This window comes from Schistocerca serialis, chromosome 8, assembly GCF_023864345.2.
Source record: "Schistocerca serialis cubense isolate TAMUIC-IGC-003099 chromosome 8, iqSchSeri2.2, whole genome shotgun sequence".
NCBI lineage: Eukaryota > Metazoa > Arthropoda > Insecta > Orthoptera > Acrididae > Schistocerca > Schistocerca serialis.
Genome location: NC_064645.1, coordinates 153,115,423 through 153,133,962, shown reverse-complemented (window position 1 = coordinate 153,133,962; position 18,540 = coordinate 153,115,423). Strand labels below are relative to the sequence as shown.

The following is an 18,540-nucleotide window of genomic DNA, read 5'->3' as shown; positions in this document are numbered from 1 at the left end:
CTTGTATTTGAGGTATGTTGCACACACCCAGCTGTTCACAACAGTTCCCATGGAGAATCTTAGGATCAGGCCTGCTAATAACATCCAGCACATCATATCTAAAAATTTATGTATTGCAAAGAAAGTGACACGGTGCACTCAGCCCTTGTGATACCAACTGGGGAGCTACTTGCTTGAGAAATAGTGGCTCTGGTTATGAGAGCTTACAGCGGGTGGGAGAGTGGTGTGCTGACCATGTGCCCCTCCATATTCTTGTATTCACAGCTACACCAAAAACAGGGGACAGCGATTCTGTCACATAATTTTATTGATTTATTAGATGAATTTTCCTTCTGATACAGCACCAAAAGCATAAATGATATGGCCAGTTTTTGGTGAATAAAAAGGTAAGTTAAGCTGAGTCAACTGTTGTTTTTCTTTGTAATGTACGTTACTATGTTTTGTAGTTTACTATCTATTTTTAAATTGATATTTTCACTTCATATTGACATGATAAATAAATAAATAATAAATGACTAGTTAGCTCTAGAGATAAAGCTGCAATGTTTGCAATTTTGTTTGGTAGAGAGAGAGAGAGAGAGAGAGAGAGAGAGAGAGAGAGAGAGAGAAGACATTTCACTGGACCATAAACAAGTTGTGTAATCTGAAGCACAAAGCTGTTATCAACACTGTCTTAACAGTAAATGTCCTGGTTGCAATTTCTAAACATTCCACACGAAACATGTATTTTCAGTAGTTTCCAAATCCCTCCAAGATAGATCTGCAAGAAGTTGGCATTAAAAACTACAAGAATATCAAGTATAACCAATAATGTTGATCATTAACAGTCAAGTACTGACGTGAAATGTCTTGCGTTCTCAGTGATGGCTTGGGCTTGTAATTGAGTAAGTCTAAATGAATTGCTCACAATAGGATTCCATTTATTTGTATACACATGCCAAGTAAACATACATCCATTTGATATAAAAGATCTGAAAAAGTAAAATTACAGAAGAAGTCTTAAATATGCAACGAACATCAATTTGCAATTTGTTTGGTACTCAGCCCAAATATCATGGGACCATATAATTTAAGTTAATGCTTTGAAAACAACTCTTGACGTCACAGGCAAGAGAGCTGCAGTTAGGACAAATCCTGCTTCCACACAAACTCTGCCTTGTATGGAGGCCCCATGTCACAGCTGGCAGCACAGGTAAACACAGCCAGTGTTCCCCAGTCCACACTCCGCTCACAACTGTCCAGTCCAAGGTGGTTCAGGAGTTGAGGGAGAATCTGAGAACAGAAAAAAAATCCACAACTTCAATTGTGAGCAAGGTGAGAATGTATTACTGCAAATATTACAGTTGCAGAATTGATGTATATCAAGGGTGTCTGAAGCAGACTGAGCTCGGAATCTCCCACAGCATTGGCGATGCTGCAGGATGGGCGGCAGTTCTTTATATCACAGTAGGGGGTAAGAACTAACTGCCTATCAAAGGGGTTGGGATGAGGGTGAGACAGCAGTGTAGCCCACAACACACAAATGCCTGTATATACTTACTGACTTGCAGCAAACTTTACACATAATTTCAAATCTTCATGAAACTCCTTCTCACTGACAATCCCCGCAAAATGATGAAAGGAGAAAAGTTTATCACTTACTACATTTGTAATGTTCATGCAATAAAACTGCAACATGAAATTGCTGTTTTATTTATTACTTGTTTACTACTAACACTATTCGCAACACATTTTGGAGACAGTATTCACCTATGCTGCTGAATGTACCTGGAAAAATATGTCATTGTATAACACACAGTTCAGGAGATAAATTTCATACCATGACCTATGTGGAAATAAGACTGTAAGGTGAAATTTGCTAGAGATACAGGTAAAATAACTGAACAAATACATGTGAAATAGTTTAAACATATGTTGAATACGCATGTGCAGACAAAGCCACGGGCAAAAAGTTCATTTCAAACCAGTGGAATGATTTCAACTAAATTTGGTGCACATATTAGTTATGATATGGGCAGAAATGCTGTGGATAAGAACCTTCAGCCTCCTGTTCAGGTGGAAGTGGTTTAGGGAAGGATATGGACAGACAGAGAGGGGGCACAGGAGGTGAAAACCACAGGTGGGTGTGGCAGGAGGCAACGGACAACACAGGCGGGTCTGCCAGGACGAGGCACAACAGGTGGGTCTGGCTGAAGAGAGACGGACACAGCTGAGTGGTAGGAGGAGACTGACACGGGGAACACAGGAAGACAACATGACACTGGCTCACTGAGGCAGAAATACTAGCAATGACAAATGTCTTGGACTATATGTTATTCCGAAACATTTGTTCACATTGTGAAGAACCAGTGTTAACAATGGAACAGTATTCTAGGATAGTCACCCAACAGATAAACCTAAATTTATATTTCCCACCATACTAATCCTCTAACTGACATCGTCGTCGGTACTCTACTCTGTCAACTGTCTCTAGTAAACAGTCTTAATATCAAAATTGCCAAGGCATCAAAACAAAGTGCAGAGAGTGATAAAAGAGGTGTGATTGTCAAAGGCCTTCACACTGGATAATCAGCAGCAGCTTCAATTCACTTCTTTACATATGCCATACCTCTAGTTTATGATATATTGCTTCAGAACAGTTAAGCCAAAATTACAGTGTACTTTTGAGGAAGCACCTCCAGAAAGACGCATTGTGGGGAACCCCCAAAGTTGGCAAAAAAGCTCAAGTGCCGATTTTTGGAGAGTCTGAAGCAATCATTGCCATAGTTGGTGAAGATTACACTTGTAAGCAAGCTGACAATACTTAACATTTGGCAGCAGGGAGGATCTTTGGTACAATTCCTACATGCTGGAAGTACTGATAAGGAGAAATGACCACTGGCCAGCACATAATCATGGTTGCCACAAGTTTTCCCATGACTAATTTTGAGATCTGTCATAAATTGACAAAAAAAAGGCTTCTGTATTTCTCTCCCATGTGAGCAAATATCTCAAGTACTAACATCAACAACTATTTTTAGATGTAGAAAGCAAGCCAAATGGTATATGACCACTGTTGTTATTTTATTTCAATAAAACTAAACACATTTGGTGACAAAAATATGAATAACCTTGGAGCTGCAAGACAGATTTAAAACACCTTCACCAATTTCAGAAATAACCGCAGAAAATAGTAGGCCTCTTGAAGGCAGTGTATAAGGCAGGGAAGAGTTGTATAAACCAACACTACAGGCGACCACCAATAAAATGTTGGTTCTACTATGTTTGTTACTGTCGGTAATTACCCATTATGTTATGTCTATTATTTTACAGGTATTGTGTGATTTTTCTTTTCAGAAAGATAAGAGTACATAGCTTACAAACCGCTGGCGACTTCCACAATTTTCTTCTTCTTATCGCCCATACTTTCTAATATATAAATTGTTTTCCTAGTGCCAAAAGTAATAAAATATATAAAATTTCTATAAGACACCACACTGTACAATGTACTTGCAGTGAGAAAGTCACAGTTCTGAAATCCACTGCCCAAGGCCTCAGGCCTGCCAAGGAGCACCGCCGTCCTGTGTCCTTGGATAAACCATGGAAAATCCACCTTATTATGCCAGACATAAACAGACCTGGCCTGTGGGCAGACCAGTGAGACTAGGCCCAATGGGCAGTGCATACACATTAGTGGGAAACAGTGGACTTCAGATTGGCAGACCCAGTCCGTTACAGATACCCACAAAATGGCCTGTGGTTTTGGCCTCCCATGGAAGTCCACTCATGTGGCCAGCTATTCACTTGTCACAGACACTAAGTTTATGAAATGAGACCGCAGTGATTAATCCATACAACAGATAACTTGCACAAGCACTTTGAGAATCAATAATAATGAGGATAGGTAGCAACTCACCGTAAAGATGATTGCTGGGCCACAGACAGGCACGTAGAAACACCCTCACAACTAAATTTATGGCCATAGCTTTTGTCATAAAACAAGAGCCACACACACATTCACACACAACTCGTGCACACATGACCACCGTCTCCAGCTGCTGCGTCAACAACCTTTGAGAATCAGATCCAAACAAACCATTCCTCACACCTCCATGCTGCTAGACTAGTGGCAATGTTGTGACTTGCCGATCTTTCAAAGTGCCGCCGCGCAGTTACGCGTGTCCTCTACATGCGGCGCTGTCTGCCAGCCATGCAGCAGCAGTGCCACCTAAGTGGCCAGCCAGCCAGCGGCTGCTAGACTTGGACTTAGTGATTATTTGACTGTTACAGTGTATACACGTCTTACTTTGTTTACTTGATCTGTGACTTACATGTATTGTGTCATCCTTGAAATATATTTGTTCGACTTGACGTTATAACAATTAACGACGAGGTAGTGAATTTTTCTTTTTCATCGTTGACCCGCAGGTTTCCATGGCTACTTTAGAGCAACTATTGCCAGGTCTCATTGAACAGCAAACGCTTCTCACATCGGCAATTCGTGATTTTGGCGCGACATCCACTGCGGGTCGTCTCTCGTTGTTGTCTATACCTCCTTTTCCTCCTTACGACGAGACGGCGGAAGACTGGTCTGATTACGAAAAACGTCTTCGACAGCACATCTTGGCATTTCATGTCGCGGATGAACAAACGTGTAAGTCTCTGTTCCTTTCATGGATTTCACCTCAAATGTATTAGTTGTTGTTGCAATTGGCTCCTTTGACAGATCCTGCATCTTTGTCCTTTGCTGAAATGTGCTCACTTCTGTCAGTCTATTTTCAAAAGCAAACGCATGTGGTAGCCTCTCATGTTGCCTTTTATAGTTGTCAAAACCAACCAAATCAATCCTATCGCGCTTGGGCTGCTGAACTTGACGGCCTCAGTAGAAAGTGTCAATTTGTTACCGATGTTCAGAAAGAATCCTATGCCGATTCCATGTTACAGGATGCTATTATCCGGTCGGCACCCGACAAAGACGTTACGGAATGTGCCCTTCAGTTGGCAAATCCGACTCTAGATGAAGTCCTATCCATTGCGCAGTCTTTTGAAATTTCTCGCGCTGCTGGAGCGCAAATAGAGGCATGGGGTGACGTCGGGGAAGTCCAACCACTGTGCACTGTTGACGAAGCATGCAGCGAGCGTATCCCCGCTGGCCAATGTGGCCGAAGTACACTCCCAAGTGCAGCCTCGGCCTAACCGTAAACAAACCTCTAAGAAACTGCAGCAAAACCCTTCATGTCCGTGGTGTTTTATGAAACATTCACGGGAGGATTGTCCCCAATGTTGGGCCCTGTGTCACAAATGCAAAAAGAAGGGTCATGCGTCATCCGTTTGCAAATCAGACCGCATACCTGATGTTCACGAACGTGACGCTGATTCTGCTTCTGTGTTGTCTGTCAATGGTACTTCTTCCCTTTCAGGGAAGTTATTCCTCACTGTCCAAATACTTGGTGGGGATGTTCGCATGCAGGTGGATACTGGTTCTGCTGCCACTATCATCAACTCTCAGATGTATCTTCAGCTGGGTTCTCCAATCCTATCACCTGTCAATAGGCAATTACAGACGTACAATAAACAGAAGATTTCTCTCTTGGGACAATTCGATGCTGAGGTATCTTACAAATCCGTCGTTCGCACTGTTCCCATATTTGTGGTCGACCATAGTAACACAGAGAATCTTTTTGGTTTCGATGCCTTTCGCGTTTTTGGGTTCTCCATAGATGACTCTGTCAATATCGTCTCTGAAGCTATTCCTTATGCTCAATTGGATTCCTTGTCGATGACATTTTCGTCCCTTTTTTCTCCTGGGTTAAGCCGTGCAAACGATTTAGAAGCTCATATCAAGCTTAAACCAACTGCTGGGCCTAACATAGAAGAAGGGAAGAGGCGGAGGTGTGGGGGGAAAGGTGGGCAGAGGATGGGGGATGGGGAAGGATGGAAAGATGTGGAAAAGGAAGGTATGCAGCCCGGAAAGGAAAGAGAGCCGCACTAGCTTGGGGTCTTGGCTTGCCACGCACGTTTCCACAAAAGAGTTGTGGATGCCCTGTGGAGTCTGATTTTGATAAAGGCCTTACTGGCTGAAAGCTATATTTGTGACAGTCTTTTTGTTGTGCCTATCTGCGACTCAGCATCCCCGCTATATGTGAGTAGCAACTATCCTTTTCATAATACTGTCACATTCCATACTGGATTTTCCTTTGTTTAGCTTTCCTACAACCTACAACATTTGGCTCTGTCAGTTGCTGGTGGGTGGTTGACTGCTAGTCTGATTTGTCTCGGGAAGTGGGGGGGATGGGCTCCTTGGCAGGTGACATCTTGTCTAACAACATTGGAGGAGGAGGAATCTCCGGCTACACCCATGGAGTGATTACCAACAGTCTTGTGGGTGTGGGGGTTGAGGGAGCTGGTGTCCCCTCCCTTAACAAAAAATAGAGACTGACCTGCTGCTAGGGCCGGGAGTTGCTGTTGGAGATGAAGTCGTTACATTGGGTGTGTATTCTGTCACAACTTTTGCAAAGTTTGCCATCATATCAATAGGTTGGAATCATCCAACCATTTTCTTAGCATCTTGATAAAGACAAGGATGAAGTGTTTTGTATTCCTTGATTTTCTCCTCCCTCACCAAAACTCAACTTGGCAGCACATGAGGGGAATGGTGCTCTGGGATGGGAGGATACTGTAAAGGCTTCTGTCATGTGTTGTCCTGCCACTTGCCCCATGAGCACACTCACTGGTACAGCAGGGGGGCATATGTCCACACCTATGACACTTAAAACAGCTCATGGAAGGAGGTAAATGGTGCTTAACTTCACACCTATAAGCTATGACCTTAAGTTTCTAAGGTAAAATATTTTCATTGAAGGCTAGGATGAAAGCTTCAGTGCCCACCTTATTGTCCTTAGATCCTCTCTGGACATAAACAAAATGGACTCCACACTTCTCAACGTTAGTTCGGATTCTTGATCTGTTTGTAGCGTTAGGTCATGGTAGAAGATGACACCTTGAATCTTGTTGAATCTGTTAGAGGAGAGGGGTAACTGGTGTAACCCTGAGCTTGTCGCAGGTGGCATTCAATTTTTTGATCAACAGAGATCCATTTCTCATCTTCTCTACTCCAGCAACTTCTCTGGATCGATCCTCAATATTTTCAATGAAGAAGAGTGACTTTGTTGCACAGTTACTCCATCTATTCTGAAGCATACCAAGAATTTAGTTATTTGTCCACCTCCATTTCTCCTAGCCTGACACTCATGCAATGGTGTGATCAAACACGGAAACATAATGGGATTGTATGGCTCTGCACTAAAATCTTGCTTTCTATCCGCTGAGACAGCTGGCACAGCCACCGGTATGGCTGAGTTTGATTCATTCCACTGTGGACTGTCCGTCCTAATGGCACTCACTCACTCTGACTGGAGGCTCTCCACACAGGCACCACTCTGGCACAGCGAAGGCTACCAGTTGCTCAGAGTCCCGGTGCCCAAGACTGGACAAGCACCTACTCCTTGGCACACCTGGGAAGGTAATAACTTAGGCAACAGCAGTGCAATTTCTGTGTTGTCAGGGGGCTACAATTGTGGTGTACATGCCGACCCCTCCCCAACAACAGATTGGCTATCACACTGGATTTTGGACAAGAACAGAAATCCATTCGAATAGTAAGTACAACAGATCACAGCGCATGGTGAAACCATGTAAGGTGCCCTTCCCCAATTGGCCTACACTTCAGTGAATTTGGCAAAGTGGATGTCAAACTTTAAAAAGCAACCACAAATAACTAAGCCAAAAAGGTTGAGTGAAAGGTTATGAAACAAGAGGAATAATAATGGTGGAGGTTTCAACATAAAAGCTCCATTAGGTATAAGACTCATTTTTATAACCTCTTACAATATTTAAGGAGTGACAGCCAGTTTATTCTAGCCCCTGACACCACAGGAGGGAAAGGAATAGGGGAGGGGAGTGGAGGGGGGAGGAAGGAAGAAGGGAAGGGACATAATAGCAACACTGCTGTGTGCCCAGTTTCCCTTTGACAGAGCACATGTTTTCTCATGTGGAGATGGAATAAACATGAATACAGCCATTTTGTTTGCACTCGATGACCTTTGTATATTTTTTCCACCTGAAGTGTGGACTGCAGCATCGAACTTTTTCCAGACGTTGCTCTTCCTCTACTAGAGCACAAATGCAACTCTATATACTGCGACAATTTTCATCTTACACTCTACACAGTATTATGAAACACATATTCGTTAGAGGCCATTTGATGCTGACAATCTGTCTTTTCACTCTGTCAGTGCTACTTCACAACAGCATGATTATGACTGCAACTTCTGTACTAAGCGATGACTACAATCACTCCAAAGTGCTTCAGTACGAGAACATTTGGGCATGCATAATTTCCTGGAAATGTAGAGCGTGCAACAAGCACAATGCTTCCTGCCATCAGTGGGAACCTTTGCACTTTTTAGTGGGAGACAGGCAACTGGGGCCCATGTGTATTTCATTGTGTAATGTGTTGAGGTTATGCTGTGAACTGATTTGTGTGCAACAATGTCTACTGACTCCAAAGGAAGCACACTTCAATTTATAGATGGCCACAGACAAAGAAAAGTCTGTACGGAATGTTGCTTCTAAAGATTTTTGAATAAAAATTTTAGATGTGATGCTCTGAACATCAAGTATTTGATAAAAGTATATGATCAAATTACTGTCAGGAATAAGACACCGCAAGTTTCAGAAATAATAACTGAAATCCTTTGTTTTGAAATGCAAAATAAATAGTTCAAACCGGTATATAAGTCGACGGTTAATAGCTAGCAAAATGTTATTTCCAGCCTTCTCACTGCAGTTTTGCAAGCAGGAAAACTAAAATCTTGCTGTGACCTCCTCCTGAAATTTGCAAAACAAAACGTTGTCACTTTGTATTTCCCGTACTGGTGCATTTGCTATTTACACACTACTTTTTTTCTACAAATGCTTTTGCATTTTCTTTTTCAGTCACCTTTTCATCTCAATTAATGCAGCACAAGGTTCCAAGCAAAGAAGGATGATGATGATGATGTTTGGTTTGTGGGGCACTCAATTGTGCAGTTATCAGCAATCATAAAAAGCCCCAATCTTTACACAGTCCAATCTCGGGAGGGTCACAAATGATGATGAAATGAAAGACAACACAAACACCCAGCTGGGAATCAAACCTGGGACCCCGTGATCCAGAGGCAGTAACGCTAGCCGCTAGCCACTAGACCACGAGCTGCAGACAAGCAAAGAAGGGGATATGTACCAGACTGCCTGTCTGGAATGGGGCAACGCATGGACATGTGAATATCCTTGCTTACTTGTGTTCTTTCCACCAATTTTTGTGTGCGCCCTTTTAATCCTGTATGTATGCGACTGCACTTGAGAAAAGGGAGATTGTGTGGACATGCCTTTAGATTTATGCTTGCTCTATTGATGATATTTGTTTTATGTGCATTAAGCCATGATCCAAAACATAATTCTCTGCCTAACATTTAGTCTTCCAATACGGGAGACATCATCAGAGACTCCAATGAATTATGAAGCAGTTACAGTCAGAAATAAGCTCAACAAGCTGAACTATTTATACACATCCATGCAACAGTTGGCTTGTGATACCAGACCACTGCCCAAGATTGCAGAGTCATGCCCAGGTATATTGTGGAGCTTGTAGTGGGGCAGAGTTTAACAGAAAAGAAAAAGAATTAAAATTAGACAAGTTGTGGACCTTAGGATTACATAAAATAAGCAGCACTAACTCTTCCCCAATACAAGCTCCGTAACACACCAGTGAGACACCATGATTTTAGGCAGTGGTCTGATGTCACAAATTGATCACAGCATAGATAAATATAATCAGTTTGTCTTCCTGAGTTTCAGACTAACTGCTTTCTAAGTTTTTAAAACCTCTGATGATGTCTCCAGCTTTGGAAGATGAAATGTCAGTCAGAAAATTATGTCTTGGACCACTTTCTCCTACCTCATTTCTAGCCTCCAGTGCACATGTGTACGCTTAATAACTGACACATACCTGAAACTCAAACTTCCTGTCTGCTCCACAATACTGACAGGGTGGTACTGTCAAAGGGTCTGCCACATTTGCAATCCACAGTGGCTCCCCGCCCCTGTCGTAGCGAAGCACTTGGCGTGGATGTCGATTTGTACATTTCTTGAAGTGGTGGAAAGTTCGGTCATCCGATTGCTCAGATCTTGCCATACGTAGGAGGTCTTCATCCACCTGACTGTTACCTGCACAACAGTCATTCATTTAAGCCAGATCCTAGTTTACTTCCAGCCAGTAAAATGTACACGTGTGTGTGTGTGTGTGTGTGTGTGTGTGTGTGTGTGTGTGTGTGTGTGGAAATGGAAAGCTGCAAAAACAATTAAATACAAATATAATTGGTTCCAGGTTCAGTTCCAAAATTGACTACCCATTCCTTGGTAATCAAGATATTCACAAAGTACTTTTGGCTATAAAAGACAAATAACCTCACCAGCAAAAACATTAGTTATCCCCTTAAAAGTAGACATAGTAGAATTGGTACCAGGTGTTTCTGTGACCCTCCACTGCGAAAGTAAAACATGGCAGTCAAGTGGTGTGTATGTACCAATCAGATGCATGAAATCAGCATTGGTACCAGGTGTTTCTGTGACCCTCCACTGCGAAAGTAAAACATGGCAGTCAAGTGGTGTGTATGTACCAATCAGATGCATGAAATCAGCACGGTAAGAGGGAGTCATGATACAGTCACACAAAGGAGCTATTGTGTTTGGACGTGCCTACAATCACATCATGAAGGAACCTGCCCAATGTGTTGGTGCATTGACGTGGTCTTTCCTTAGCGCGTACAAGTAATGGTGTAATACTGTCACAGTGAAAGAACATTGGTTGTAAAAAAGAATCCTATCTGATTGGGATCGAAGACAAGTGCTACCTCTTGTTAGTGACAAGTGGTTTCAAATCCAGCAGGAACTGTTGCTGTCAATGGATGCGCGTCTATCTCAACTACTTTCTGATTGAACATTCCTACGGGAACTGCATGCAAAGGACATTAGGAGTTTGGAAAGTCACAGAAAGCTGCTGCCCATAGTCACACAAGAAGCTGCAGGTCTTCAGTGGACCAAACAATACAGAAACTGGACAATATCTGACTGGCGGCATGTAGAATGGTCTGAGGAGATTCGATCTGTCCTATTTTCAAATCATACAAGATGATGAGAGCCTGAGTTGAGGCCTTTTTCAAGGCTAGAGGCAATGTTAAATGACACACCAGCCTAAAGACTGTGCCTTCATTTCATAGTACAGAGAAAGTTTAGCCTAGCTCAGCAGGTGGCGCCAAGTCTGCAGTAGTTCATTGTGCCGCACCAGCACCACCTGGAAGCAGCAAGTGAAGGTCTGTGATGATGTGTAGTCAGTGATGCACCAAAGGAACAGTGGGGTTTAAGAGATGGCTGACAGCTGGCAACAAAAATGAGCAGTCCTGAAGGTTAGAACTATGGGCCAGCCATTGCTGCCTTGGTGTCAGAAGAGCCTTTTCCTCGTTGCTCCTTGACAGCACAGATAGTGGAGGAATTTTGTGCTGCAATGTATGGATCCAAGGTGAACCAAAGGCCAGAGCAAGTTTGTTTTGTCTGCCCACAGTGTGGCTGGCTGTGAGCTGACAACAGGCAGAACAGGTATGAGTGTAAAGGAGTTTAATTGGGTACTGATTTTGTACTATATACTGCCTTTAACTGACTTGTGTCTAGCTGGTTCTGCCTGGATATCCAATGATCAATGTTATATTATGAAACTCCCTGGCAGATTAAAACTGTGTGCTGGACCGAGACTCGAACTTGAGACCTTTGCCTATCGTGGGCAAGTACTCAACCAACTGAGCTACCCAAGCACGACTCACTCTGGAATGTTATATCATCATTTAATTATATACCGTCTCAGAGCTTTTATGCATGTCTGCCTAGCACTCCATTTTTGTGGAATCTTTGGGCTAGTATCTAATGGTATTAATTTTGCTATTTTGGTACTATTAGTATTGACATTTTATTCTAAAATTTTGTTCTGCTCACTGGATTTTAATTCTTTGAATTGGTCTATTGCAATTAATTCTGTAATTTTGATACTGTCCTTTTTTCTTTAGATCTTCTTCTCTCATGGTTCCCAAGTTCTTCCTGACTTGAATTTTGCAATAGTTTGTTATTAAGTGATTTCTATTAAGGTTCTGCCTATATATAGTGAACTTTTATCACTTATAGCAGAATATTTTTGTGATTCTAGTGTAATAAATTGCACAGTCTGATAAAGGTACATGCCATCACAACCCTCCGTCGCTTCCATTCCTCAGCCTATGCTGCTGCTAATACTACCTCCCAGGATCCACCCTCCTCTGCTGTTTCACACAGAGGCTAATGCTATGGCATTAGCTTTCCCATGCCATTCAAAAGTTTTGTCTGTAACATTCCTTTTGTTTGTTTGGCAGTAGTTTTTTCAAGCCAATTTGTAATCTTATGCAAAACAGATAAATCATTTTCTTGTACAACACCACTAGCTCTTTCTACTGAAACAAAAATAAATATTCAGTAATGGGTCACCAAAGTACTCATAAATTCGACCAAAAATGTTGGCAACATATTTACTTATGAGTCTAGAATACTTTCAAAATAACAGCTTCATCTGTTATAACTGATAACAGTTATTTTTCTGTGGAACTACTACAGGACACTAGGCATACTACATAATTTGTTTGCTGAACAATTGGTGCAGTCACAAAATGGTTGAAAATTTGTTGCAGTTTATTATTTCCCTAAATCTGACCTCATGTCACACAAAAACTGTGAATGATGCAGCCTTGAAATTTTAACTGTTTGAAGGGCATAAGTTTTGCATCTGACCCCAGTAAATCCTTTTGATAACTATTAGTTTCAATTCTAAGCATCTTAAATTTGGCCAAAACTGTAATAGAGATCAAGATTTAGCCACCCCCTATTGAAAGCCTCCTATAACCATGCTTTTTTTATCTATAGCTTAAATTTTTCACACATTGGTTTTCTTATACAGCAAAGTTCAGTGCAAAACTTCAACCAGAGTGGAGATGGCCACGTGGGGCAATGGTCCACGTGATGTGGAACGATCAGTATGCACATGTTTTGTCCCCTCCCACCAGTTCTCTTTAATCTACACTATTATACTAAGACAAGACATTGTTTAATGTTGCTACCAAAAATCTCACAAAGCTCTCAAAAAATTTACTCTAAATTCATGCGCAATGCTCTAATAAACATAATAAACATTCAGATGTACATGGACTATATATATATATATATATATATATATATATATATATATATATATATATATATATATATATATATATATATATATATTTTTTTTACAATAATGTACCGGTTTTCTGTTACAATCAATTGCGAGGAAGAACATTCTCTGCTGTGAAAAAGTATGGTTTAGTTTCCTTTCTCGCAGTCATTTTTAACTATGATAGCAGGACAATTAAACCAGTTGACAAATTGTTTCTCCCATACATATTCTCTCCCCCTACATATGATTTTAAACAAAGATTGTACACACAACAATATGCTGTTTTGTTTTCTTCCTCTCAGTCAGTTTTAACAGAAAACAGGAAAGCTGTATTTATGGCTTACTGGATTGCAATTAGAACATTACTACAGAATCTGAATCGCCCAAAAATTTGTAATCATATCCATTCGCAGATTAAAACTATGCAAAATACCTTAGCATCATTGAAGCTACTATCGTCAAATATTCAGCTGTTGGAGAGGTCTCGTTCCCACCCCATATACCGATCAGCCCAACTGGTTTACCCACTCTTTTATGTGACTTCAGTTCCCAATCAAGGTTTTGTTTGCAATAACAATAAACAAGATTCAAGGAGGGGGGGGGGGGAGAGAGAGAGAGAGAGAGAGAGAGAGAGAGAGAGAGAGAGAGAGAGAGAGAGGGAGGGAGGGAGAGAGAGGGAGGGAGGGAGAGAGAGAGAGAGAGAGAGAGAGAGAGAGAGAGAGAGAGAGCGGGGCCAGAGGAGTAGATGGACAGAGAGACTGGGGAAGGGAGGGCGAGTCGGAGGGGGAGGAAGAGGAGGAGATAGAATTAAAGGGGGAGGAGGAAATGGACAAAGAAAGGAGCGAGGAGGAGGAGGAGGAGGACAAAGAATGGGAAAAGAGAAGGAGATAAGGATGCGTATCCAATTCCAACACTAATATAGTAATAGCCAAGTATTGCCGGGTTCGCTAGTCCACAAATATTGTCAGTCGTTTGACATGCACAGCTCCATAAATGCTTCCTCTAGACTTTTTTTGCATTATGATCTATGGTGATTCATGTCAAAGCCACTCCTGTATGTTTGCTGAGCAAGCCTTAGTTTTTGATAGTTTTCACGTTAAAAGCCTGTGCCCCACTTCCATTTGTCAGAACTTATAATACACACTGAATGGAAAATTTCTGTTTCACACACATAACTATAGTCTCAGACACACTATTCACCACTACATTCTTTTGTTTATCTCCTTTCCTTTCCAAACCTTTTGCTACTTGAGACAGTGTAGATGCAGAATTGTTTACCTTACAGGCACCCAACTTTATAGGAATGTTCAGACTGTGCACTACAGGATTTGCATTGTTTGTAATGTTTGTGTCATGTCTTGCCTTTAGGTACCGGTACTGCTACGGGGACATGGGGCTGAAACACTAGCTTCAGTGTGCAGAACAGTTACAGACAATTAATATGGGTCTGGACAAGGTGAGCAAAGCTTAAGTCATAGAGCTGTTTTATCAAAACAAGAGCAATAGTGCTGCTGCACCTCATGAGTGTCAGCATATTAAAGGAATATGGAAGGTCCGCTTTACACATCAGGGTTGAAGAACATGATTAGAAAGTTCAAATTAACTGGTGATTTGGGAACTGCCCATTGGAGAGGCCACACAACATGTTGTTGAAGAAGTTGCTGTTGCAATGGCTGAGAATGCTGGATGAAATTTGTGATGTTAAAGCAGTGCATGGGCTGTGTCATGACAGCTGAACATTCCACAGTCCACCATTTGAAAAGTTCTGTGAACAATTGTGAAATGGTATCCATACAAATTTCACATTACTCATTCACTTTTGACATGTGACACAGACATTCATGTTGTCTTCGCTCTTACATTTTTTGCAAGTGTTGAAGTAGTTGATGTGTGACCTTTGAACACTTTTTGTAGTGATGAAGCACACTTTATGCCCGCTGGGGCAGTGAACACTCAAAATTATCGCTTCTGGGGATCATCACCCCCAATGAACATTCCCGAACAGTTTTTAAGTCCACACGTGGATACACTGAAACAACGGTCATGTGTGCACAAGTGGGTACCAACCAACAACTGGGAATTGTGTTCTTTGTTCACAGGGTTATTGCTAACAGGCATAATTTAGACACCTCATTTTGAAATTTATTACTAAAGGATAGAAATTTTAAAAATACCAATTTTCCTAAAAGAAATGTGTATGCATTCACTCACTCCTCCAATAAAATCCTTCGTGAGATATATCAAAATAAATCAAACGTAACTTGTTTCCTTTCATTGTGCACATTAATTCTGCACTAAGCTTAAAATTGTTGGCAAGTTGCAATCCCAACAATCACTTGACTAGAGAAATGTCCACCAAAACCTGTCGCATTACTCTCCACTGCAAGAAAGTGCCTTGAGGCACAGGAAGAATTACAAAGGTGCAAACAGGTAGTGGTGCAAGAATCAGCCAGTTCAAGAGGTTAATGGCAGAAAGACATCCCAAGCACAGAGGTTGGAAGCGACAAGGTAGGTTGGACTAAAATAAAACATCAAAAAGGTTGGATGGGTAAGACACATGTGTGCACCACTAGTCCACAAACAAATGTCCATTAAGTGTCTTCCGTCTCAGAAACCATTTGGAATAGAGCTCATGTCCATAAGAAGCTTTTTGCTTCACATGAGCATTCCTGTCACTTCTCTGAATACTGACCATTTCTCCTGGGATACCCTGCATATCTGAAAATACCATGCATGTTAAAACTGTGCTGATTTTTTGAACACACACACACACACACACACACACACACACACACACACACTCTATTTTATTTATAGCATTCATAACGTATCCTGTTTCAGACCTCACGCACCCTGCTTTGGCTTAGCGCGTGCCTTTCGAATTCCTCTCATTGTGTCTAGGCTGTCTTGTCTAGACACAACAATTTTTTGGCGACGAGTCTACAAAGGATCTTGTTCTTTCTAATTGCTTACATTTACTTGTGTCATGGCTTCGCCAGATGTACTGTCCGAATTTTATCGCTTGCAGAATCAGCAGACGCAGGCGTTATTGGATGCCCTTGGACAGCTCGTCCAGGGTCAACGTGCACTGCAAACCGATGCGGCCGCCGCCGCTTCATCGCTACCGCAGCCACAACATGTAGTTGCACCCACATTCCGGCATTTTGACCCAGCTCAGGAAACATGGACAGAGTGGTCATGCCAGTTTGGATTTCATCTCGCCGCCTACAGAATTCAAGGTAACGAGCGGCAGCCTCATTTATTGTCGTGTGTAGGGGTGCAAACGTACCGTGTGATAGTGTAATTATTTCCCCGACGCGACGTAGCGACTCTGTCCTATGAAGAAATTTTGTCAGCATTGGACGCCTATTTCAAAGAAACAGTCAATGTCGTTGCAAAACGGTATACTTTCTTTCGTACAAAACGTACGGCCGGTCAAACTAATAGGGAGTGGGTTGCAACATTGCAAGGCCTTACAAGGGATTGTGCTTTTGAGTGTGAATGAGTACTCCCTGATTCAGATACAATGGTATGTGATGCAATTGCACAGAACGTTTCTGATGTTCATATACGGGAACAGATTTTGAAACTCTGTCAATCCCTCCCTTCAACAAGTGATAGACATATTGGATAGACAAGACATGCTTGACTTTGCTCAGGAATCATTTGCAACTTCGCCAGCCGTGTGTAACATTAACCGGCCCGCCGGGCGTGCTGCACGGCCCGGTAAACTGCCCTCGCGCACGTCCACGCTGCTGCCGCCACGCTCTAAACCAGGTGTGCCGCGCCAGCATACAAATGCAGTGAAATCATGCCCGCGGTGTGCTACTAGACATTCGCGTGAAAATTGCTCGTCATGCCAAGCTATCTGCTTTTTCTGTAATAAGAAAGGACATGTTCAAAGTGTTTGCCAGAAAAAGCTCAGATCAGACAATCACAACCATTCCAGGCCCTTTGCTTCGCGCCGGAATCGAACCACGGACACTCAGGCTCGTGAACCTTCGCCCATGGACATTCATGTAGTTAATTCATGTCTATAGTAAATCAGATGGTGCCTTCAGACAGTGTTTCTCGTCTGTGTGAAGAATTTGCAGACATTTTTGCACCGGGCTTAGGTTGCGCTCAGAACTATGCAGCACATTTGGAACTGAAAGTCAACGCGCAACCGAAATTTTTCCGAGCGCACAATGTTCCCCACGCATTGCGTGCTGAGGTCGCAAGAACATTAAACGATTTAGAATCACAAGGTGTGAGTGAATGTGCGCAATGCCTCTTCTCTTTCAGCTCCGCTTCATCGCTTACACCGTACAGGTGTTCCGTTCGTCTGGACGACGGAATGCGAACGCGCCTTTCGCCAGTTGAAATCGGCGTTGCTTTCTAATACTTGCCTTACGCCATTCGATCCCCAGAAACCCCTTTTGTTGATGGAAGATGCATCGGATTTCGGGATCGGTGCTGTGCTTGCGCACAAAGATGGGTCGCATGATCGCCCTATTGCCTTTGCGTCCAAATTGCTCTCGTCTGCGCAAAGAAATTATTCACAGATCGAGAAAGAAGCTTTGGCTCTCGTGTTTGGTGTTACTAAGTTCCATGATTTCTTGTATGGTCGTCACTTTACCATCATCACTGACCACAAACCTTTGACGTCGCTTTTTCATCCGAACAAGCCTGTACCTCCACGTACAGCGCAGAAATTCATTCGCTGGTCTATTTTCCTCTCGCAGTACCGCTGCGATATCTTGTATCGGTCCACTGCTAAGCACGGAAACGCCGATGTGTTGTCCCGTTTGCCTGTTGCTGAGGATAGAGCATTCGATTCTTCTGAACTGGCTTGCATGTTCATTGATGCGTAAACCGTTGACGTGGTCGAATCGTTTCCGATTGATTTTCGTCGTGTAGCTACAGCCACAGCTGCTGACCCGGTCCTTGCTACCGTTTTGCGTTTTGTTGCTACGCAATGGCCTTTGTCAAAGTCTCGGATCGAGGATCCGTTGGTTCGCCGATTTTTTACTCACAAGGAGAGACTTTTTGCACGACGTGGTGTTTTGTTGTTGCGTTCTGATAATGATCAGTCCAGAGTCGTGGTCCCACGTTCGTTACAGTCCTCTGTTTTACAACTTCTTCACCAAGGACATTGGGGTATAGTGCGAACGAAACAACTTGCTCGTCAGCACTGTACTTGGTTCGGAATCGATGCTGCGATTACGAATATGTGTTCTTCTTGCATGGCG

The 18,540-nt window shown here is 42.5% G+C and overlaps 1 protein-coding gene across 1 annotated transcript in view; it reads right to left on the bottom strand.

Annotated features, from left to right (window-relative positions):
* Window positions 1-903: 903 nt before the first annotated feature.
* LOC126416540 (programmed cell death protein 2) overlaps window positions 904-18,540 on the bottom strand; it is a gene marked incomplete at its 5' end in the record, with an annotated part of 45,467 nt that continues 27,830 nt past the window's right edge. Inside the window, 2 exon segments of the mRNA XM_050084285.1 lie at window positions 904-1,272; window positions 10,028-10,245. Coding sequence (XP_049940242.1) covers window positions 1,123-1,272; window positions 10,028-10,245 — 368 coding nt within the window.